Raw genomic sequence first — 21,347 nt, forward strand, 5'->3', positions numbered from 1 at the left:
ATTGATGTTACATTATATGGAGGATGGATGGTCGATATCGCGCAAGGAACATGACTACCAAGGCAAAGATCACATGACTGGGCGCTGTGATAGGCAGAAGCCAGATGGGAGTCACATGATGTGTCCGCCTTGTTGCCCGATAGCAGCTCGGCCTTTCTCATTCCACCATCCAAGTCCATCCATCATTCGACGACAGAAGGCTCATCAACGCGGTGAACCAACATCTAATCATCCATTTACGGGTATAGTCGTTTAGGATCCTACTTGACATCCTTCGCGAGGATGGTGTACCGCGGGAAACCAAGTCTTGCCTGCGAACGCTGTCGCCCGCGGCGCTTGAAGGTATAATCACGTCTTTCTTGTGAGGCTTCTTGCTCCGCATATCGAAGATATCTGGACTCCGCGAGGACGCAGTGTGTCGTGGGCGTGAATCCAGACTGACTAAGCATGGATGTAACTAGTGTGACCAAGTGAAACCATCATGCTCTCAGTGTATCCGGGCCAAAGTCGAGTGTCCAGGGTATCGCAGCGCGCTCGAGTACAATTTCCGTGATCAAAGTCAAGATGTTATCCGCAAGGCGCAGCGTCAAGCACAAAAAGAGTCTGAAGCCATTATTCACAAGAGGCCGACTAATGGCACTCGCTTCTTAGATGCTGACTCACGGGCACTTTCGTCAACCCTCTCGCATCCAATGGAAGAACTGGCCAGGGGCTATATCTTTACTAATTACATCTCTCGAGGCAATAGAGGGGCATATATGCCCTATCTGTCAACTTTGATCAAGCATCTGGAGAACTTGGCAGTGAATGATGCTCTCTCAGCGGCCGGCATGGCAGCCTTGTCAAACATTTATATGTCCCCCCAGTTGATGTCTACCGCTCGTAAGTATTATATGTCGGCGTTGTCGCAGACTGGCCGCACCCTCCGTACCGCGACCCTGTGCAAGAAGGACGGGACGTTGGCCGCAGTCGTACTCCTGGGTATGTTCGAGGTGGGTAGACACTTTCCACGTAGAATAAGTTTTCTACTAATATCTCTGGATTCCAGTTGATGACATGTAGTGATGAGCTGTTTCTCACTCGGTGGATGAAACACCTCGATGGCGCAGCCACCTTGATTGAAGCTCGGGGCCCAGAGCAATTGACTCGTCCAGAAGGGCTAGAATTATTCAGTCAATTACGCGCTCAGATTGTGAGTCTTTCCTCCTATATGAATCAGCGCGAAGAGGGGATAGTTAATAACAGACATTAGATCCTTAGTCATATCTATCGACAAAAGTACACCTCGCCAATTATTGGTCAACTGAGCATGGAGGCAGCAACATATCGCTCTGGAGACGACGCCACTGTGGACCGGCTTAGCAGCGTAACTATTCAGCTCGGCAATCTATGTGCAGCCATCAAAGATGGAACAATCAACCAGCCTGCTGAGATTCTACGCGCTGCACTACAGCTGGATGCAGAGTTCATGTCGATCATGTCCACCATACCCGCTTCATGGAACTACGAAACTGTCAACGTTGCCCTAGCTCGTGGAGAGCCTACAGTTGACTCTATCTGGGGGGCTCAGCACCATACTTACAGGAACTTGACTGTGAGCAGCTTTTGGAATAACTATCGATCTGCTAGGTTAGTGCTCCGCGAGTTGATCGTTGAGGCGGCCGGCAGCATCAAAGAGCTGTCTTCGGATGATACCAACGGCCAAGAAGCGGACAAATTGGTGAGCGAAAGCCGCGAAATCTCGCGCCGATTGGTCGACGATATATGTGCCAGCGTGCCATTTCACCTCGGTACGATGGTAGACGACAGTCACCTGAGCAAACTCTTTAGTAATACTGCTACAGAAAGCTCACCATTTCCGGATAATCATCACGAATTTGGATCCCCTTTTCTCTCATCCGCATCTTCCCCATTTGGGGTTCCAGCGGCGGGCGGTTTTACCATCATGTGGCCGTTGTTGATTGCCGCGAACTCCGGTTACGCCTCGAAGCAACGTCGGCAATGGATTACGGATTGTCTGGCGAAGATTGGCCATTCCATGGGGATCCGCCAAGCTCTGGCGATGGCGCAACTGCTGCAAGACGGTGTAGATTCACGAGCTTGGTTATCTTCCAGGTATAGACCGGCCGTGAGTGGTCAGGAGTACAGCGGAACGATTGATGAAGCTGAAGCAGAGTAGGTGGGACAAGCCCGACGCATTCAAATCTGGAGATTCCAGAAGATTTCCATTAACTCCATAACGCCATTCTATGTATGGAACCACTCTCACATGACCTTGAATCGCGAGAAACAACGATGAATTTTCCTATTGTTGCGTCCTTCTAGTGCACACTCGATGACATGGTGGATTCTTTCAATCGGTTTCATCAATTTGATGCTCGATGTCAACCATCTCGACTACCACGATGGCAGCATGCTGCGGATAATATCACCGCGGAAGGCCGTTGTGTTCATGTCCCACATGAGCATACTTCTGATGATCACAAGCACCGCGAGAACCACCAGGTGCAGCCTGGGACTCTGTGTCCTCGGCGCTATGTGGCCATTGTTGAGGGCTTGAAGGGGCGTTGGCATCATATCGAGGGGTGATTATCCCAAGCACGGTGTACATCAACACTACCAAAAATTCCTCTATGGTGGCCATGCACAGCCGGATGGTGACATCTCCAGAGACAAGTGAGAATCGACGGTCGTGGCTGAAGTCGCTGATCAGACTGTACAACAGGCGACAAGCGATCAAGGGCAATGCCATGAGCATCACAGCAACGATGCGCTTTTGGCTCGATACCATCCGGGACAGATCCTTGATGGTCGTTATCCAGAGTATGCAAAGCACGATATATACCGCAAGGAATATGATGATCCCAACGCGGGTTTCAGTCTTGCCTCCGGCTTGATCGGACGGATTTGACGAGGCTTGGTCTGTGCCGCCGATGATTGAGAGGATCAAGGCGGTCAGGCACGGAATATGAAGGAGCTGGACGACTTTGCTGCGACCTGAAATGGCAGTCGCTTTTTGGGAGTATATCCCCACGCTGGTTTGCATGTCAGATTCTGTTTATCATCTACATACGGATGCTTACAGCTTTCTGGCAATGCCGCTCACTGAACTCAACTCGTGCAATAGCACATTGTGTCGAGAGCCTGGATCGGATGGCCCATGTTGACAGATTTCATCGAAGCTGTCACGCGTGAGTAAAGTGTGTTCAGACTGAGTTAGAGATCCGACATACACTCTCTTCAACAGCCCAAGACTCGAAAGCAACAATGGCGACAACCCCACTGATTGCAATATGGTCGCCCATTCCACGTCGCTGGAGTTGTCAGGATGCCCTTCGCTGATAATCTCTATCACGGCCCCTACGATCCGGATACCGCTGAAGATGAAGAGATAGACCCATCCTAGCTGTCTGTGGAATCCATGACGCAGGACGATGAGGAGGGTGACAAGCGCCGTGGGTATGTAGACGACCAGCTCGGCGATCGCAACACCTTTGACTGTAACAGTCATTTCGGGTTGTAGAGTGCGCAACAAAGAAAGAGGGTTTGATTCTGAGCTTTGGCTTATGAAGCTCTTGAAATCGACAAATGTGAATAGCGGTCACCATCTCAGCGTGTTTACGGCGGCTTATATATGATACTCTGTCATACAATTCTGCCACCTGATGGCTTTTCTTTCACCACTTCATGAAGTCTCAGCATCTACGAAACGCATTACCACTTTCGGTTAGTGCACGATACAGGCTTCAGGCCTGGCCTTCGGGTCGATGCAACCTCCGCCCCGAAAACTCTTATTTCAATAAAGCTTAGGCCCATTTGATCCCTTTGAACAGCAGTTCCATGGGCAGTCAGTAGGCTTATGTGGGTTGGTTTCTGACAGATCCGAGTCCACGTGGTGGGTCCGCCTTGACCCGATCATCGCGGATAATCTCCCGATCGGGGATTTGTTTCGCACCTACTACTCAATTCCCATATTAGGTTTAGCGTGAACAGGACTGATGCCTGGCACTGACCGTGGATGATGTTGATCGTGCAGGCCGGAACAGCATCGGAATGGCGCATTCGGTAGGATCTCATGTATGACGTGTGTGAACCCAACGATGGCGGCCAGAGAGCCTGTGCAAGCTTAATTGAACAGAGGCGCAGCAAGGTGAGGTGACAACAGAGGGTACACGGTGGACATAAAAGCCCATGAATTGCTCGCCTGTTTAGAACAATAGCATTGTCACCAAGCAGAGTCTATCAGCTTGTCATCTGCAGCATCAGTTTCTTCTCACTTCCATATCCTGTCACCTCCACGCAAAATGCTGTCTCTCAGCAACATCCTCACCTTTACCCTCATGGGGACCACTCTAGCCCTACCCAAGCCCCGATCCCAACTCAACCCCAACCCCATCCCCGGCGAATCCTCCCTCTTCGCAACCTACACCGGCAAACAAACCCCCCTCCCAGCCAACTACACCCGAGTCATCCCTCCCACCGCCACGGGCCCCCCGGGCCCCGACGACCAACTCTTCCAAAACCTCCTCAGCGCCGAATGGATCATCTACAACTTCTACCAACAAGGCGTGGAAGCCTTCACCCCAGAGAACTTCACCTCCCTCGGCTACCCCAACACCACCTACGACCGAATCGCCCAAATCCGCGACAACGAAGCCGGCCACATCCGCATCTTTCAGGACGAAATTTCCAACACCTCCGTCATCCCCGGACCCTGCAAATATCAATACGACTTCAACAATGACCTGGAGACATTCCTCGCCTTGCAGGTCTACATCGAAGTCAACAGCATGGCCTTCCTCACCGGCCTCGTCCGTCAGGCCAATACCCTGAGTACCCGATCCGCGCTCGTCGCGATCGGCCAGGTCGAGAGCCGTCATAATACCTGGTCGCTCATCGATATCTGGAACGTGATTCCCTTCTCCGGTCCCTCGGATACGGTGTATCCCTACGCGAACCAAATCCTCGACCTGACCAACGCGCTCGTCGTCGAGGGGAGCTGTCCTCGTGAAAACCCGGCTTATCCATCCCCAAGTCAGGGTTTACCCGTTATTAGCTTCAACACGAGTACCACGACCGGCCAGCCCGAGTCAACCCTGCAGTTGAGTTTCGACGGGGAGCCGGAGTTCGTTGAGGGAACGGAATACTATGCGGTGTTCTTTCATGGGGTGCAGACGGTGAGTGTGCCGTTTGATATTCACACGAATCAAACGACCGTCCCGGCCAGTTTTGATAAAGGGGCGGGAATCGTGGCGTTGGCGATTGCGAATGAGACGGGCGCGCCGACGAAGGAGAGTGTGCTTGCGGGGCCGTTGTTGCTGTTAGAGCAGCCGGAGGCGTTGACGACTTTGATTTCGTATTGAGGGATGTGCTTGGGAGAATGCATGTTGGATGGGATTTATCCTGTTTTTTTTTTGGCGGGTTGTTGAATATACATGATGGCTTTGGGGGCTACGTTACTATAGTATTTTGATGATGATGGAGGGGAATTGATACGTTTGATCGTCTTGAGTTCAGAGTAGACCCTTTCTTCGGTAAGACGGCGGAGAAGATAAGACAGCTGTAACCCAGGGTTCCGTCAGAGAAGGTCTTCTTTGCTGAAGAAAGCCTCTCATGGGTAAACATGTCCCTCGGAGTAATAGAAGGGGAATTTTACATCGCAGATGGTTTTTGGGATACTTGATAGGTTGTGTGAGAGTAGGGTTGACCATGCGTGGGTGTGTCTGCAACTGGATGATTGCTCATCAGCCTAACGAAAATATATTTCAGGAGTGGATACTACCTCCAATCCAGTAAGTCGCACTGCAGGGCATGCTGATATGGCAGAGATCAAGTCCATCGTCGTTGGTCGATAGTAACATTCCCGTGCCCATGACAGAGACCAAGATCCCGTATATCTTATTGAAAAGGACAAAATTGATACTTCCAACCCCGGGATCTCTGAGTAGTTTTCTGCTAGGAAGCGATTCCGGCTAGCGGGCGGGAACATAAAAAAAGGAAGCAAAAAGAAGTGACTAGACTGGGGCTCGATCCCAGGACCTTATGCGTGTGAAGCATACGTGATAACCAACTACACCATCCAGCCGACTTGCTTGGTGTTTCGGATGGGACAAAGATTATGGAGCAGTGATTCATGTATGTTTTGGAACATGGCCTGACTATCCTGTTGCGATGATTCTACCGGCTTGATTGGATCCAGTTACAAGGCCCACGATGCTGCTGGGCAAAAGACATGACGATTATGGTGGCTGCTGATATCCTAGATAATTTCGACAGTAGCCGACTCCAACCTGGATGGATGGCCTCGATGGCCTGCACCAGTAGATTACAATCCACGCAAGTGGGCGTATCCTCCAGGAAACGGTGTATACAGCGTCCTGGTCACGATGCATCCCTTGCTGACGTGGTCATTCAGGGCTTGTCAGAGTCTGTCATTGGTTCTTTTCAAATACCACTAGACTTAGCGATCATAGGCTCGGCCAATAGTCATTTAGGACTGCCTCGGGCCGTGCCTTCCGTGTGCGTGGTGTCCAAAAATACCCGTGAGTCATTACATGCCGGCTGAATCGCGAATACAGAGTCAGTCGTCTAGAACTAGAAATCATCATCGGAGTCATCCTCCGCCTCCCCTCCCCGGCGACTATTCTGCATCTTCATCCGATATTCCTCCAACCGGCCCATATTCGACAGGAGCGATCGGTCCGACATGATTGGCCGTGTCCCACCAAGATTACGAAGCGTCACCCAATAGTGGGCCATGATGGCGCCCCCCGTATGTCCACTCTGGACGAATGGCGTGGTTATCAGCAGTTTAACGATGGGGTGCAAGGCGGGATTATGGATGGTTTGGTTCATCGTGTGAATGACCTCCAGGAGATCCGCCAGCCAGGCAGCAGATTCAAACTGCGCCACCCCGTCGATGATGCAGACCACCGTGGCGGTCGTGGGTAGTTGCTCGACGAGCTGACGGAATGTGTGGCACAGCTCAAATAGGGAATGGGACTCGATGAGTTCCTTGAAGGACCGAGTGTTGATAAAATCCAGATTGAACATCGAGCGGGTGAGAAGTAGCTGAGCGATCAGACTTCGAATCAATCCCTTGGGTCCAGCAACGGGATCATAGGGGGCATCGTGAACCCCACAGAAGAAATGAAGCACAATTGCATTGGAATTCCGGGAGAAATTCAGAGACAGAGTGGCACAGAGGGCTGACAAAGGCGAAACCCGACCAGGTCCGATCGTAGAGGCGTTTCCTTGCACGAACAACGTTTCGGCATGGGTGGACTGCATCCACCGGGAGAACTCGTCGGAGGACAGTAGTTGTTGGCTTTGTGCCTGGACCTCGGGAGTACATGCGCTGTGTTGCTTCAACACGACGTTGATGTCATCTAGGGCGCCTCGGGGAGAAACCCCCATGCAGTGGAATAATTCCATCCTCGACAGGAAAGACTGCGATTGAGGCATCGGGATACTCCCTGATGTGATGGCATTCCAGAAGCCTTGAGCATCACGAGTCAGCATGGGCCAGGGACGGTCAGGCAACACATACCAGGAAAATCATGCAGCAAGAAATGGCACAAGGCGGCTTGAGCATCCATTCCTGGCTGGTACATGCTGTACTGCTCCGCACGAACCGCCTCGACTTGCGCAACCAGGTCGGACAGTTGGCCCTGCACGCCGTCGAGTTGGATATGGGTCTGTTGTGCCGAATAATTGAGATCGTCCACTCCATATGAAATCTGCTGGGTGCGATCGTGGATGGATTCCGTTTGTGCCTGCAGGGCTGTGGTACTGTGGTGGATATCAATGAGGACTTGGGATTTGACCATATCTCGACACGCCTCGAATTCCTCCGTACTGCGCTGCACCGTGCTCAGAATCTCGTCGATCTGACTGGCAGTATATGCCGGAGCGATAAGTCGTTTCCCCATCCTCTTTGCGCGGGTTTTCAACGACGCTCCCGCCCGGTTGCCACCAAAGAGAAAGATCAGTTCCGCCAATGCCCGGATCAGGACGCGGTACAGATCAACCGCCTTCTCCCTTAAGACCTGGACCGTTGCGAACTGGTTTTGTTGCTCTTCGGTGCGCAGGATGATGGCCGGGATGCTGTGGAATGCATTGAGAATCTTGCCCCGATTGTCGGAATTCTGTTTGGCAATCTGTGTCGATCAGCCATCGGTCCTCGCTATGGAGAGCATCTTGTCCTACGCTAAAGATGACCGTCAATCCGGCACTCAGGAGCTCCAGCCCATTACTGGAAGGAATTAATCCCAGCCATGGGGTGATCGCACTGGAATAGTCCCCCGCAATTCGGAATCCCTTGCGGACAAAATGAAGGTATCCTTGGCCTTGCTGCACGTATCGCTCCTCCGCGCCATTGAGTTCGTCCACGACACGCTCCCAGGTGCAGTGATGGACATCGAATCTACTCTCTGGGTCCGCGGTCGCATTGTAGGCCTCGAGCGCCTCCTCCAGGTCTCTGGGGTGTATTAGCGATCCGGATTAGCCCGGAACCGGGCCTTGCTAACCTGGATGCGGGTAGGGTTGTCTCCTCCAGCCCTACACTGCTGGTTGTAGGGGACGCAATGCCAAAGGCATCGTGGTATTCGGATGCCCTCTCCCGGACAAAGACGGTCACCAGTTGTTTCTTGTGGTCTTTTGCAGTTCCCCGGAGCGCGTCCATGATCGTAGACTGGAAAGAATGCCGCCTCCATGTGTCGGGGAAGATCCGGCCTTCATCCTGGAGCAGGAGGGTAAGACGAGGCTGAGCTGACTTCCGCCGTCGCTAGCGTGCCTTGGCTCTTGGGCGCCATCCTGCCGTGTCGCCTTCTGATTCATCGAAAGAGAGGGGAAGGGGTTGCCCTGGTTGTTGTCCCCACGCCGCGACTCCTGGCGAATCTGCCAAGACAGACTGCGGAGAGAAGCATCAACGCTGACAGAGAAAGTGCTTCCGCTGGATCCCCTTCTGATCATCTCCAACCTTCCCCCCTACCCTGGACATGGCGACCGAGAACTACATCCGGGAGCTGGAGAAGCGTCTGGCCCAAGTGGAGAGCAAACTCCAGAGCCTGGAGAATGCGAGCAAGGCTGCGGGATCCGATGGCCCAGCCGCCAGTACCGATCTAGCGGAGGGCGCGGAGGAGGAGGAGCAAGCCGTGAAGGAATCCAAAGACAAGGATGCCGTGGCGGAGAGCGAGGACGGCCAGAAGGATTCACGGCCACCGCTGCCTCCCATTGAGCTCAAAGTCCAGAAACTGTCCTACATCCCATTTACCTATCATGCCCTCCCCGCCGACAGTCAGCCCCTCATCGAAGTCCTCTACTTTCCCAACGGTCGGAAGAAAGCGACCGAGGAACGGGATCAGTTTTCCCGCATGCTGGAAAGTGCCAGGCCGCAGAGGGCTGTGGAGATGATCCGAGAGGCTCATGCCACGCCGGGCGAGTTCAACAGGGCCCACGTCGCGGCCTGGCGCGTTACGTCCAAGCCGTTGCAGAACCTGCTAGACCTCTTGTTTGAATCCGATGTCGGGACGGGCCAGACCCTCTTGTATCGTCCCTTTGCCGATCCAATCTTCTTTTTCGAGGAGGTCAAAAACAAGCTGGTGGGAATGGAGGCTCAGGGGGAACCGGATCCTGGCGATCCAGGGGAAGACCCTTCGCAACCGGCCAACCGGCCGAGTCTGCTGGAGCAGTTGCGTCTCTACGTGCACTTCATGGAGCAGGAGATCATGCCCTTTGCCGCTCTGTTGACGAACCTCTCCGCCTTGGACCCCTGGGAGGTGGGATTCGACGATCTCTATCATCTCTTTCAGCCCGGAGACATCATTGTCTACCCGGGAGCTGCTGCCAATCATGAAATGGCCACGCGCAGCAATCGGGGCGATCAGTTGTTGTGGCGCGTGTATTCCCGATGGTCGCTGGTCGGGAGCGACCAATTCGTGGTGAAGGCATACTGCATCGACTACGATGGCTTTGCGTACGTCTGCATCCAGCACGCCTTTACCATCCCGCGCTTTGACGGAACTGCCAGCGTCGCGAGTTTGCCGGTCTTTCCCATTCGGTGTGCCAGTAATATGCAGACCCTGCTCGACGACGCCAAGAACCGGGGAGAGGCATTCCAGACGTTCATCGACACCAAGCTCGTCACTCACAAGGGCTGGGCATCGGAACCCAATCCGTCGGATCCCACGCTGCGATACATCACGGGCGATGTGGTCGTCGACTTCACCGAGACCTTCAAAGCGCATCCGGAGGGCAAGCCCACCTCCCAACTCCCTGATTTCGAAAAAGTCCCGGCAGACCAGGCGGACTTTGAAGACGAGCTGGTGCTGTGTTGGGCCGATGGGGAGGAGATGGCCAAGTCGAGAGAAAAGCTGACCTGGTACACCGGCGTGTATCCCCAGTCTCAACAGGAGAAGGAGTACTGTTCGGAGCAGGATGCCTTTCTCGCCCATCTCATCCACGGGAGGCAGGGACAATATCGTCTCAACAACGAGGACATCTACTTGCTTCCCCGGAGACTCTTCGCGTACTCCCTCCAAGACCGACGCTTCGTGGCCGTCGACGTGGATAACCTGAACCTGATCGAGTATGGGGAGTCCAGGTTTGAGAGCCTGATCATCAACCAGGGCCACGAGAAAATGCTCCGCGCGCTCATCCAGTCGCACTTCAGTCGCAAGGAGATCTACAACCTGGCGGGCAACCACATGACGACCCAAGATATTGTGCACAACAAGGGACGGGGCCTGATCATTCTCCTGCATGGCGTGCCCGGGGTGGGCAAGACCTCGACGGCCGAGACATTTGCCAGCGAGTTTCAAAAGCCCCTGCTGCCTATTACCTGTGGGGATCTGGGCCTGGATCCGGCCACGGTCGAGCAATCCCTCAAGGAGATGTTTCGTCTGGCTCAGCTCTGGGATTGCGTTTTGCTGCTGGACGAGGCAGATGTCTTTCTGACGGAGCGGATCCCGTCGGATTTGAACCGGAACGCCCTCGTATCAGGTACGTGGATTCTCCATTCCCAGATGGCGTGCTAATTCCGAGGGTAGTCTTTCTCCGCGTGTTGGACTACTACGCGGGCGTGTTGTTTCTGACCACGAACCGGGTCGGGACGATCGACGAAGCCTTCAAATCCCGGCTGCATGTGAGCCTATACTATCCGCATCTGAAACGAACCCAAACGGAGCGAATCTGGCAGATGAATCTCAAACGGCTGCATGAGATTGAAGCCGAGCAGAGTCGCATCACCGGCCAGCCTCCCATGACGGTCGATCACTCGGGAATCTTAGATTTCGCCAAAGACCACTACCGGACAGGCAAAGACAGTGGGAAGGGGGTCTGGAATGGGCGACAAATCCGCAATGCCTTTCTCATTGCGTCCGCCCTCGCTCGGTTTGAAAAGGGTCTCGGGTCGCAGGCCCCGAAGCCGTTCGATCTCCACGCCAGCCACTTCAAGACCGTCGTCGAAGCGGGCTTCGGCTTCGAACGGTATCTCCAGGAAGTCAAGGGCAAGAGTGATGGCGAAGCCGCCTTTCTGCAAGGGACCCGCGCGGATTACATCCTCTCCCCTCACGGCAAGCCCGAAAAGGACCACAGCACGCTGGGTCCGGATGTCCCCCGCAGTCTGCCGCCCCGGCCGGTCACTCCGGTCATGGATGGAGCCCGCCCGGGTTGGACGGGTGGGCATGCTGCGGGCCCGCCCATGTCTGCTCCACCGTACGGACCGTATGGGGGGACGCACCTCCATCCGGGCTTTCAATCGCCGCATTCGAATTCTCTCCCCCCGCAGCCACCGCAGTTCCCGATGGAGTCTGGAGCGTCGTCGAGATGGGGCTCCCAGGCTATGAATATGGCGTATGGGACGCCGCAATCCCCGACGCCTAGTCGTGTGTTGGCGGGCCATACTCCCTCCCCAGCAGGGTGGCACGGGGGGCAGCCCCAATATCATGCCGACTCGGATGATGACTAGACTATGCCAGACACAATTGGACTATTTTATCATGCCGAGGCCTATTGCAGCTAGGCCTTTGCAGATCACTTTGCTATTACTTTAGTAAATCACCCACGTAGAGTTAGAGCTTCTGACATCATATCACTTTGCTATGAATATACTCACCGGGATAAAGTCAACCGGAAGGAATGCCCCAAGGCTAAAAGCAGCTTATGATCTGGCATTATTACTAGGATGGTCAGATACTTGGACACGTAATTACCTCAGACGAAACCAGGACACCACCACAGGCATTCTTGCCCTAATCTTCAGATATCATACACCGTCGTGATAGATCCAAGCAAAACCATGCTCTGACGACAATATTGCGAGGTACTCAGATCCTTCAATTCCAGCCAATCTCCACCTTCTGCGCATATCACCTCCTTTAACCCCTCCATACGGAGTAGTTGCGCCTCCAACCACATCGATACCTTGATAACCGAGAATAGGCAGTCAACAGCCAAACCAACCCCTACAGCTATTGTATAAACTCATAAGTACATCCCTACGCTGCTTTCCACATCCACCAACCCAATCCAAGATCCACGCAATACCCAAAAACATCATAATTCCAGCCACTGCTTAATGTGCATACATGTGCATAAGCACTGCAAAGCATAAATCACGTGCAGCACTAATCATCCCACTTACCCAATGCCGTAAAGTATGGCAGTATCCCCTCACCGCCGGGATTCGAACGGGATTCGATTCCGCGCGCCGGGATTCAGTCTTGGCGGGATGTTTCTTGCATGGTGCGATGGGATTGGAATGGGAGTAGGGATTTGTCTGTGGGTAGATAGGTCCTGGTTGAGTTATAGTATGTCGGGATTGGCATTTACCTGGAAGGGGTTTCAGACGGGATTCGTGAGGGACCTACGCCCTCTATTTTCATATTACTATTACTAGTATGGTACATTCCAGCTTTGAAACCATATTCATTCTCACTACCTACTTGATACATATACCTCACCATCAAATAATGAACATGATCATGAACATGACCCCCCACTCCTCATCAACATCCCCACCCACCATGCCACTCATGAACAACACACCGAGTACCACTCCACCTACCCCATCCAGACCCTCATACATAGCGCTCCCCCGAACGCGAGAGACCTGCGACGCCTGCGCCAAAGCCAAAATTCGATGCAGCAAGCAACGTCCGAGTTGTGAGCGGTGTGTGGCGAGGGGGCTGTTGTGTCGGTATGGGTTGCTGCGGCCGAGGGGGAGGCCGCGGGGGAGGTTGGTGGGTGTGGAGGTGGAGGGGTCGGGTGGGGAGAGTTCTCCGGGGTCTCCTGGGGAGGGTTGTCTTGGTGTTTCTGGGGTTGATGGGGTTGGGGATATACCAGCACCAGCACCAGCTAGTCAGCCTGAGACAGCAGAGGGAGAGACAGTGCAGAACTGGCAAACTCTGAACCAGAATCTCGATCAATTCTTCGATGTTGCCCCTCCGCCGAGCGGTGTTACCCAGCAGCCAGAGTACGAAATCGTGGCGATACCATCCTCGACATCACCTTCCTTATCGTCGGGGGTATCTCCAGCCTCGGGTGCAATCATACACGACCAATCGTGCATGAGTATGCTGTTAAGTATATTGCAATCGCTGCATCCGCCATCCGAGACATGTCTGCATCGACAGAGCACAGTCCTACCACGGACTGTGGACTCTATCGTCCCGCTGAATCAAAACGCAATGAATACCATTACTTTGGTACTGGGATGTCCCTGTGCGCTGTCATCCAGCTTTGGTCTGGTCATCGCCCAGGTGCTGCTGCAGATCCTGGATGGGTATCGGGGTGTTTTGGATGATCCGGATCCGACGGTGGGGATGGGGAGGATGCAGGGGACTGAGGGGGATGAGATTGATCGGCGACGGAGAGTGGTGCAGGTGGTGAATGAGTTGGACCAGGTGCGGGCATTGATCGAGGTGTTTGCGAGGGGGTATTGTCGGGAGGGAGCGGTGGGGGGTGGAAACCAGCAGGTGTGTTTGATTTTGGAGGGGGAGTTGAGGCGGAGGTTGGGTGGGGTGATGACCGCGGCGGTGTTGAGGGTGGCGGGGTAGTTGCATGTGTAATTGGTTGGTTTAGCGTTATGCTGTATGGGTTTTGGACTAATGTAAGGAATTGTGGAACATTCAGTTTGGGAGTTCGTATGATATCGAAGTGTGACTCGGCGGTCCACTTGAGACGAATGCCCGAGAGACTCATCATTCAGGTGCTGTCGTTGAGGACTGTAGGGCAGATACATCAACCGCTCGCACGATCTGCACTAATTTGCCGCAGAAGATCATCCATTGTTCGGCGGATCCATCGTATTCAGCATATCCGTTAACCAGTCATTATCATCCATCAGAGGAAACGCATCCGCCAACGGGTCCGTTCCAGGAAGCGATGGGATAGAGAGCGACGGAATCAAGTTTGTCGCACTAGACCCTGCATCTGACCCTAGGCTCGTCTCCCATCCAACGCGCACAGCATGATACATCTGGGCGATAGTCGAGAAGATATCGCCGCCAGGCTCACCAACCAGACCATTGAGGGCGGCAACCTGACCCATGTTGGCAACGATCGTATCCAGAATCTGCAAGACATCTGCTGTCCGTCGGACATTAGCTGTATCCCAGAGGGGACTTTCCAGGGTGGATAGCTGGTAGAGTGTGGCGAGGTTTTGGACCATCTGGGAGAAGACTGCAAAGGGAAACCCGATGTATTCCATCGGCGGGATGCTCAAAAACACATCGAACCATGACTTGGTGGCGTCCAGACATCCGTACAGGTAGTCCAGGTGCTCGAAGGTCACGTTGCTCAGGGAGGCAATGGAACCCTTGGTGAGAGCGGACTCGTGGAGACTCAACGAGGTGTTGTAGTGGTGCAGAAGAACGATCTCTAAGCCATATTAGTGGATGGTCTGGTAGTGGTGTAATAGCACCCACTATATCCCTTGGAATGTGAGCTGAGTCGGCTCATGATGACTTGCAGTTGTGACTGCAGTTGGGTCTGCATCGGTCGAAGATAGACGGCCGGCGATGGTCGCATCGACTCGAGGGATTTGGAGGACCCCCCGTACCAGCGTCCCAAGCTGAGCTTGTCCATGACCAATTGCAGTCGGACTTGCTGAACCAGAATTCCATCGTTAATGCATTCTTGTTGCTCGTCGACCTGGCGAAGACATTCGTCCATATGGGATGTCCAGCGCAGGGAATCACTCTGCTGGAGAAACGTAGCGATGCTGACGAGTTAGAAAAGTCCCATTGTGACTAGGAACAGGCTTACATGGATGTCAGGAGAAAGCACCCTAGGACCGCCCGGCGCTCTTCCATAATGTGGCGCGGAGGTGCCGAACGGTTCTCGTGTGGCTCGGTATGAACGCACAACAGCATATGCTTTCCCTTTGCCTCGGGATTGAACAGACCCATCTCGTAGACGATACCCGTGGCCAGCTGGGCGAACACGTAAATGTTGGCCTTGTTGTAGACTTGTTGGTTGGACCTGACAGGTCAGTCGATGCCAGGACGCTCGGAGCGGGGACGTACCATCCAAGGTATATCAGGAGACCTTGGAGAATATCCAGGTCACGACAGGAGTACTCATGTACCAGTCTCTGCGCCGCGATCTGTTTGATCCGGTCGAACAGCAGACGACGTTGTGCGCTAATCTTGGAAGACACGGCCATGATACATAGCCACGAAAACGGTCGGTCTCGATGGAGCTTCTGTGAAGTAGTACCTGGCGGGATATACATGCACGGAAAGAACGGCAGCATCTGAGTGATGAAAAAGGTAAGGGATTCTTCCGCCTGGACGCCCGTCGGTTCCTCCGTCTCAGCTGATGGTCCTGAAGATACAGAGCCCCCGTCCACGATGCTCGCTTCCGGGGTCGAGGCGGCACCATGACTACGGGGGGGACAAACTGAGCTAGGTCGTGAACTAGTCATGGAAGAGTCGGACAGGCCCAAGGGCGATGCGGCATTGCTGGGGGATTTGTGGGTCTCCGAGGGTTGCGCCAGATGTTTCAACATGGTCGTAGAGATGTTCCCAGGTTGTACACCCGCCCGGAGCAGCGATACCAGATCCTCTAGCTTGTCCTCCAGCCGACTTGTCTTGGGAGCATTTTTGGAGACATTCGACTTCCGTGTGGTTAAGCGTCGGGTGGCGGACGGACGACAGTCCTTGTCCAAGCGCTGGCACCTATACAATTGTTATTACCGGGCTTGAGATAGGGGTATATACCCACCGTTGGCAGCGTCCGCCAGCTTTGGAGTAGATACACTTGCACTTGGCCTGCGAGCAGTTGACGCAGGAACTGCCGTAGGGAGCGGCATAGGTGTCATCCTGGGGCGACTCGTCCCTGGCGTCGGTTGACTCCGCCGTGGTGCTGTTGGTCGTTGAAGCCATTCGACCGGTTGCATCGCTTACCACGCAGCAAGACCAGGCATGGAGAGATGGCGCAAGGGTGAGATGACAGCTGCAAGTGAGGTTGAAAGTGGGCGCATGTGTCCCGCCACTAGTCGCCACGCTAATGCCCCGCAGGATCGTGGTGGAGCCATCGAGTCCCTGACAGGGATGAGAAAAATAGGGGGATTGGAAGGAAACAGAAATTAAGATATGAAAAGAAATCTATCTTGGTCATAATGGTTCAACATCGCTCGTCTCAAATGAACCACTTTTGTCCTATCACATTATCATATAACAGACAACTGGCATTAAGCCTCCACATCTAACCGTTTATTCCATGCACATGCGTCGAGAATCGCCTTTTAAGCCTTATTTTGAACATGCTTGCTCATGGCCCGGATTCGGTGGCCATAGCGGTAGAGCAAGAACGGCAACGGTGCCATGATCGTCGCCAGGATACCCACCATGGTGAGGACCCAGTGCGGAGTCATGTGCTGATACATCGGGACGGAGGCCGGCAGTAACGCCCCAGAAACGACATAGCGACTGAACGTCATGAAGGACAGCGCTGAGCCCGCGTAGACCGTGTAGACGAAGCAGATGTACAGGTACGTCGCGGTGAAGATGGTGACCAGAGAGTACCCAAAGGCGAACGTGCTAAGAATCGGGGACCAGATGCTGACTCCGGGCTGTCATGGTCAGTAATGCTTCGGTAAAGGAGGCAGAGCACTTACATAGCAAGTCCATCCCATCCAGAACAACGAAATTGGCATGAGAATCGAGCCTCCGACCATTGCCCAATACAGGGATACCTCTGCCTGTAAGACCCCTCCTTCGGCGGCAGCCTTGACCGCTGCCTGCTTGGTCCAGCGGTAGATGATCGGAACGAGCATGAGGGCAATGGCATCGCCAGCCAGCATGGCCACGAAGATGATGTAGGTGAGCGACGTGGAGATTCCGTACGTGTCGGTAAAGATGAAGGGGAACCCGTTGAGAAAGGTGAACAAGACAATGTACAGGAGGACCAGGTAGAATGAAAAGACTAGGATGATGGGCTCCGTGTAGGTCATCTGGAAGGGGCGGTAGACATTGATAACTAGCCGACTACCCAGAGCGCTGGTGGATGCTTGCTCGTCGACCTGGTAGCGGGCATCTCCCGTCTGATCCCGCAGATGCTTGGCCCGCCATTGCAGCAGCAACGGACCGTAGGTTTCCGGCTGAAACACGGCCACAAAGATAAATACCGTCCCGGCAATGATGAGTGAAATCCAGTCGGTCCAATTAAAGGCGGACTTTGGGATGTAAGCACCAATGATGGGGCCAAGGATGGGCCCGGAATACGATGCCAGGGTCACCGACGGTAGGCTAAAAGTGAGTTCAAGCGGGCTCCAGAGATCCCCAACGGTGCCGCCGGCAACCGTCATCGGGGCAGCCCCGAAAAAGCCGGTCAGGAAGCGAAAGACAATGGCGGCGCCATAATTCGGGGCTAGTGCTTTGGCCAAGATGAACAACATGAAGACCAGCAGGTTGGTAAAGTAGACGAAATTGCGTCCAAAGGTTTCCGAGATAGGACCGGCAAACAGCGAGCCTACGCCCACCCCGATGAGATACATGCCTGCCGGGATCCCAGTCAGTCTTGAAGTGAACCCTGTCTTCTGGCCAACTTACCGGTGGTCATGGATCCTGCAATTGGACCCACGCCATAGTGTTCGTTGAAGGCCTCCGAAACCGGGGCATCAATGGTTCCGGGAATACTAATGGCCAAGGCAATCAGGCAGATTGCTATGGTGCAGAACCATTTCTTGGAACGGCTCCAATTCTGAGGGTTGTGAAAATCGCCGTCTGCCCAGCCGACCAGGAAAGTGACGGAGCCGTCGTGTTCTGCGGGACGTGAAATCTGAACCCCGGGCACGAGGGACGATTCCTTTTCGTCCGGGGTCGATGTGCCTGAGGAGCTGTCATAGGAGTGGATTTTGGCCAGATCGGCCCTGGTGGCGTCTCGCAGACTGAGATACTGACGCAGTGTTGCCATGGTGTTGCCCTTGGACCGCTGGATGAGAACGAATTGCTTTGGCGGGACATGATGAGAACTGGTGCAGAGGTATAAATATGCGAGGGAATTCGATGCTTGGTCACTGCGAGGCATAAAATCTCCGACCCGGATGAATGTATCATCACGGACTCCCCAGCGAGGCTCCAAAATGTCCAGATATGCCCGAGGTGGTCCAAGCGTCGGACATATCATCAGATTACCTGCCTCTGATTGGCCATCAGCAGGCACCAATCAGCGCTAATCGTCCTGCCTCAGGCCGACACGGAGGAATTCCCCCCGATTGTCTCCGCGACCGTCTGGCTCGGACACATTTCTCGTCCATATCTTGCTCCGGAATTCACTGGAATGCCGCTGACAGTTGCGATATGGCCTTGATGGTCAAATTCTCGCAGACAGTCGACTGGGATGGGGTGCTTTGTCAACCACGCTCATCCACATGGAGATCGATGATGGAATGAGCTGACTGCTAGCATGACGGACACTTGTTTCGATGAATGCGGATGAACCGATGAGTTGCGATGACTGGGTGATACCAGATGGTGGGACTTGGGGAGAGGTACAGAAACCCAGACACTCCACGGTCACCTGACTTGCGGCGATGAAAATCGCCCGATTATCAATCCATGAGAGTGCTGGCATCTTCCGACCTGTTCTGTCAACTGCTCCGAATCCAACACGACGATTATTAATGTGGGAACCCGAAGAGATATGCTTATCAGCCCAACAAAAACGATGGAACGCTTACTTCATCACAGCTCGTGTCAGACACGATCAATGATCGCGTGGCTTGGGCTACGATCACTAATCAACAGCACCTCATCGCAACCACCAATACGCTGAGTAATGCTGGATGGCATACCCATGGATGCCATGTCGTCCTTTGTCGGAGCTGATGAGCAAACTGCAGAGCTTCGTATAGCTATAAATCGGCGGAATGTCACTCACCAGGTCAATGATCATACTTCCTGCATCCCAGCTCATTCTCACCGGAAAGACACGCTTATCCAATGGAGGGCCTCTTCCGCAATAGCACAGCCGGCCAATTGCTGCGCTGGATCACCAGAAACAAAGTCTTACCATACCCGGAAGAGCAACCGGGTTTCCAATGCCCTCAATGCTACGCTGATCGGGCCGTCTCCCCGACCCTCTTCACCCACGAAGCAGACGGTGAACCGACCTCGAAGCCCGAATCGGATGCAGAGGCAGACGAAGAAAGCGAAGGCGTGGCGGAGAATGCCTCCAGATCGGAAGCCCTGGACCGAGAGCTGAGTCGAGTGCCTTCGATGGGAGACGTGGAAAAGGTTCGCTCGCAATCGGATCTGGCGCGTCTCTATTCGGTGGCCACGCAGACCGAAGCCCTACAGGCGGCACCCAGTCGACCCATTGCGCCCACCAAGACCGCCGATGGCACTATCCTGGTCGACTGGTATACCACGCATGATCCCGAGAATCCACAGAACTGGTCCTCGGGCAAGAAGCTGCTCACCGTCGCGCAAATTTATCTCTACACGCTAGTCGTCTACATGGGCTCGTCCATTTACACCCCCAGCGCTCCCCAGATTCAAGCCCGTTTCGGCGTCTCCGAGACGGCCGCCTCCTTGGGTCTGGCCCTGTATGTCCTGGGATATGGCTTCGGGCCCATGCTCTTTTCACCCCTCAGCGAAATTCCCAGCGTCGGACGCAACCCGCCGTACATCATCACCTTTACTCTTTTCATCGTGTTTAGCATTGGCGCTGCGGTCGTCGACACCTTCGGGGGACTTCTCGTGCTCCGCTTCCTCCAGGGCTTCTTTGGTAGTCCATGTCTTGCGACCGGCGGTGCGAGCATCGGGGATGTGTACAGCCTGCTCAAGCTCCCGTACGGCCTCACCACCTGGGCGGCGTTTGCCACTCTCGGTCCGGCTTTGGGACCGGTCATCTCCGGCTTCAGCGTCCCGGTCAAGGGCTGGCGCTGGTCCATCTGGGAGACGGTCTGGATGTCCGCCCCGATCCTCGTGCTGATGTTCTTCTTGCTCCCGGAGACGTTCCCAGACACCATCCTCCTGCGCCGCGCCCAGCGTCTGCGTCGAATTACCGGCAACAACAAGCTCCTCTCCCAGTCAGAAATCAACCAGAAGCAGCTTACCGTCACCGCCGTGGCCATGGAGGCGCTCTATCGCCCGTTCCAAATCGTCGTCCTCGATCCCGCCATCCTCTTCGTCAACGTCTACACCAGCCTCATCTACGGCATCTACTACTCCTTCTTCGAGGTGTTCCCCCTCGTTTACATCGACATGTACCACTTCAATCTAGGACAAATGGGCCTCGTCTTCCTCAGCATCGCCGTCGCCCTGGCCATCGCCGTCCCGCTATACTTCATCTACCTCAACAAAGTGTTCGAGCCGGAAATCCGAACCCAAGGCATCGGGTCCCCCGAACGACGACTCATCCCCGCCCTCTTCGCCTGCTTCCTCCCTCCGATCGGACTCTTCCTCTTTGGCTGGACCTCCCGGCCCTCGGTGTACTGGATCGTCTCGGTGGTCGGGATTCTCATCTACACCATCGGTATCTTCATGGTCATCCAGTGCATCTTCATTTACATTCCCATGACCTATCCGCAGTACGCGGCGAGTCTGTTTGCAGGGAATGATCTCATGCGGAGTGCCTTGGCCTGTGGGGCGGTACTATTTGCACGTCCATTGTATGTCAATCTGGGAGTTGGACCGGGCATCAGTCTGTTGGCCGGCTTGACGGTGGGATGTATTGGGGGGATGTTTGCGCTGTATTATTATGGGGCGGCGCTGCGGGCGAGGAGTCGTTTTACCGCGAAGTAGGCATCATGTAATTTTTTTTTTATCTGCTCTATTACCTTGATAAGTATTATAGGTTATAACGAACTAATAAGACTGCTTCTCTTAAACCTACTC

The 21,347-nt window shown here is 54.1% G+C and overlaps 9 protein-coding genes and 1 non-coding gene across 10 annotated transcripts; 5 read left to right on the forward strand and 5 right to left on the reverse strand.

Moving 5' to 3' along the window:
* Positions 1-461: 461 nt before the first annotated feature.
* BO80DRAFT_366093 (Zn(II)2Cys6 transcription factor) lies at positions 462-2,179 on the forward strand (the record flags this gene model as incomplete). Its single annotated transcript, XM_025716227.1, has 3 exons — positions 462-992; positions 1,049-1,192; positions 1,253-2,179. Coding segments are annotated over 3 exons (1,602 nt in total), but the record flags the coding sequence as incomplete, so codon positions are not given.
* Positions 2,180-2,428: 249 nt separating this feature from the next.
* BO80DRAFT_458890 (uncharacterized protein) lies at positions 2,429-3,511 on the reverse strand (the record flags this gene model as incomplete). Its single annotated transcript, XM_025722313.1, has 4 exons — positions 2,429-3,035; positions 3,084-3,182; positions 3,365-3,402; positions 3,434-3,511. 4 exons carry the CDS (start codon positions 3,509-3,511, stop codon positions 2,429-2,431), a joined length of 822 nt encoding a protein of 273 aa, XP_025570914.1.
* Positions 3,512-4,190: 679 nt separating this feature from the next.
* Positions 4,191-5,485, forward strand: BO80DRAFT_224193 (uncharacterized protein). The gene has a single exon (XM_025714418.1). The coding sequence runs from the start codon at positions 4,305-4,307 to the stop codon at positions 5,361-5,363; it is 1,059 nt and encodes a 352-aa protein (XP_025570915.1). The 5' UTR covers positions 4,191-4,304; the 3' UTR covers positions 5,364-5,485.
* Positions 5,486-6,011: 526 nt separating this feature from the next.
* On the reverse strand, positions 6,012-6,085 carry BO80DRAFT_t271. The gene has a single exon. It is a non-coding gene; the product is annotated as a tRNA-Val (tRNA).
* Positions 6,086-6,372: 287 nt separating this feature from the next.
* Positions 6,373-8,707, reverse strand: BO80DRAFT_429007 (uncharacterized protein). The gene is made up of 4 exons (XM_025720374.1): positions 8,529-8,707; positions 8,209-8,479; positions 7,550-8,159; positions 6,373-7,499 (listed from the first exon to the last, which is right to left on the reverse strand). Exons 1-4 carry the CDS (start codon positions 8,681-8,683, stop codon positions 6,595-6,597), a joined length of 1,941 nt encoding a protein of 646 aa, XP_025570916.1. The 5' UTR covers positions 8,684-8,707; the 3' UTR covers positions 6,373-6,594.
* Positions 8,708-8,881: 174 nt separating this feature from the next.
* Positions 8,882-12,143, forward strand: BO80DRAFT_429008 (uncharacterized protein). The gene is made up of 2 exons (XM_025720375.1): positions 8,882-11,001; positions 11,049-12,143. The coding sequence occupies exons 1-2, from the start codon at positions 9,000-9,002 to the stop codon at positions 11,966-11,968; spliced, it is 2,922 nt and encodes a 973-aa protein (XP_025570917.1). The 5' UTR covers positions 8,882-8,999; the 3' UTR covers positions 11,969-12,143.
* Positions 12,144-12,694: 551 nt separating this feature from the next.
* Positions 12,695-14,263, forward strand: BO80DRAFT_224269 (uncharacterized protein). The gene has a single exon (XM_025714420.1). The coding sequence runs from the start codon at positions 12,900-12,902 to the stop codon at positions 14,055-14,057; it is 1,158 nt and encodes a 385-aa protein (XP_025570918.1). The 5' UTR covers positions 12,695-12,899; the 3' UTR covers positions 14,058-14,263.
* BO80DRAFT_224275 (Zn(II)2Cys6 transcription factor) lies at positions 14,170-16,481 on the reverse strand. Its single transcript, XM_025714421.1, has 5 exons — positions 16,228-16,481; positions 15,528-16,181; positions 15,268-15,483; positions 14,928-15,223; positions 14,170-14,880 (listed from the first exon to the last, which is right to left on the reverse strand). Exons 1-5 carry the CDS (start codon positions 16,386-16,388, stop codon positions 14,282-14,284), a joined length of 1,926 nt encoding a protein of 641 aa, XP_025570919.1. The 5' UTR covers positions 16,389-16,481; the 3' UTR covers positions 14,170-14,281.
* A 269-nt stretch (positions 16,482-16,750) lies between these two features.
* Positions 16,751-18,420, reverse strand: BO80DRAFT_366089 (MFS general substrate transporter; the record flags this gene model as incomplete). The annotated part of the gene is made up of 3 exons (XM_025716226.1): positions 16,751-17,077; positions 17,123-18,003; positions 18,057-18,420. 3 exons carry the CDS (start codon positions 18,418-18,420, stop codon positions 16,751-16,753), a joined length of 1,572 nt encoding a protein of 523 aa, XP_025570920.1.
* An 844-nt stretch (positions 18,421-19,264) lies between these two features.
* BO80DRAFT_224264 (MFS transporter) lies at positions 19,265-21,330 on the forward strand. The gene has a single exon (XM_025714419.1). It carries the CDS (start codon positions 19,449-19,451, stop codon positions 21,252-21,254), a length of 1,806 nt encoding a protein of 601 aa, XP_025570921.1. The 5' UTR covers positions 19,265-19,448; the 3' UTR covers positions 21,255-21,330.
* Positions 21,331-21,347: the final 17 nt, after the last annotated feature.

Source organism: Aspergillus ibericus (assembly GCF_003184845.1).
Source record: "Aspergillus ibericus CBS 121593 unplaced genomic scaffold BO80scaffold_55, whole genome shotgun sequence".
NCBI classification, from domain to species: domain Eukaryota; kingdom Fungi; phylum Ascomycota; class Eurotiomycetes; order Eurotiales; family Aspergillaceae; genus Aspergillus; species Aspergillus ibericus.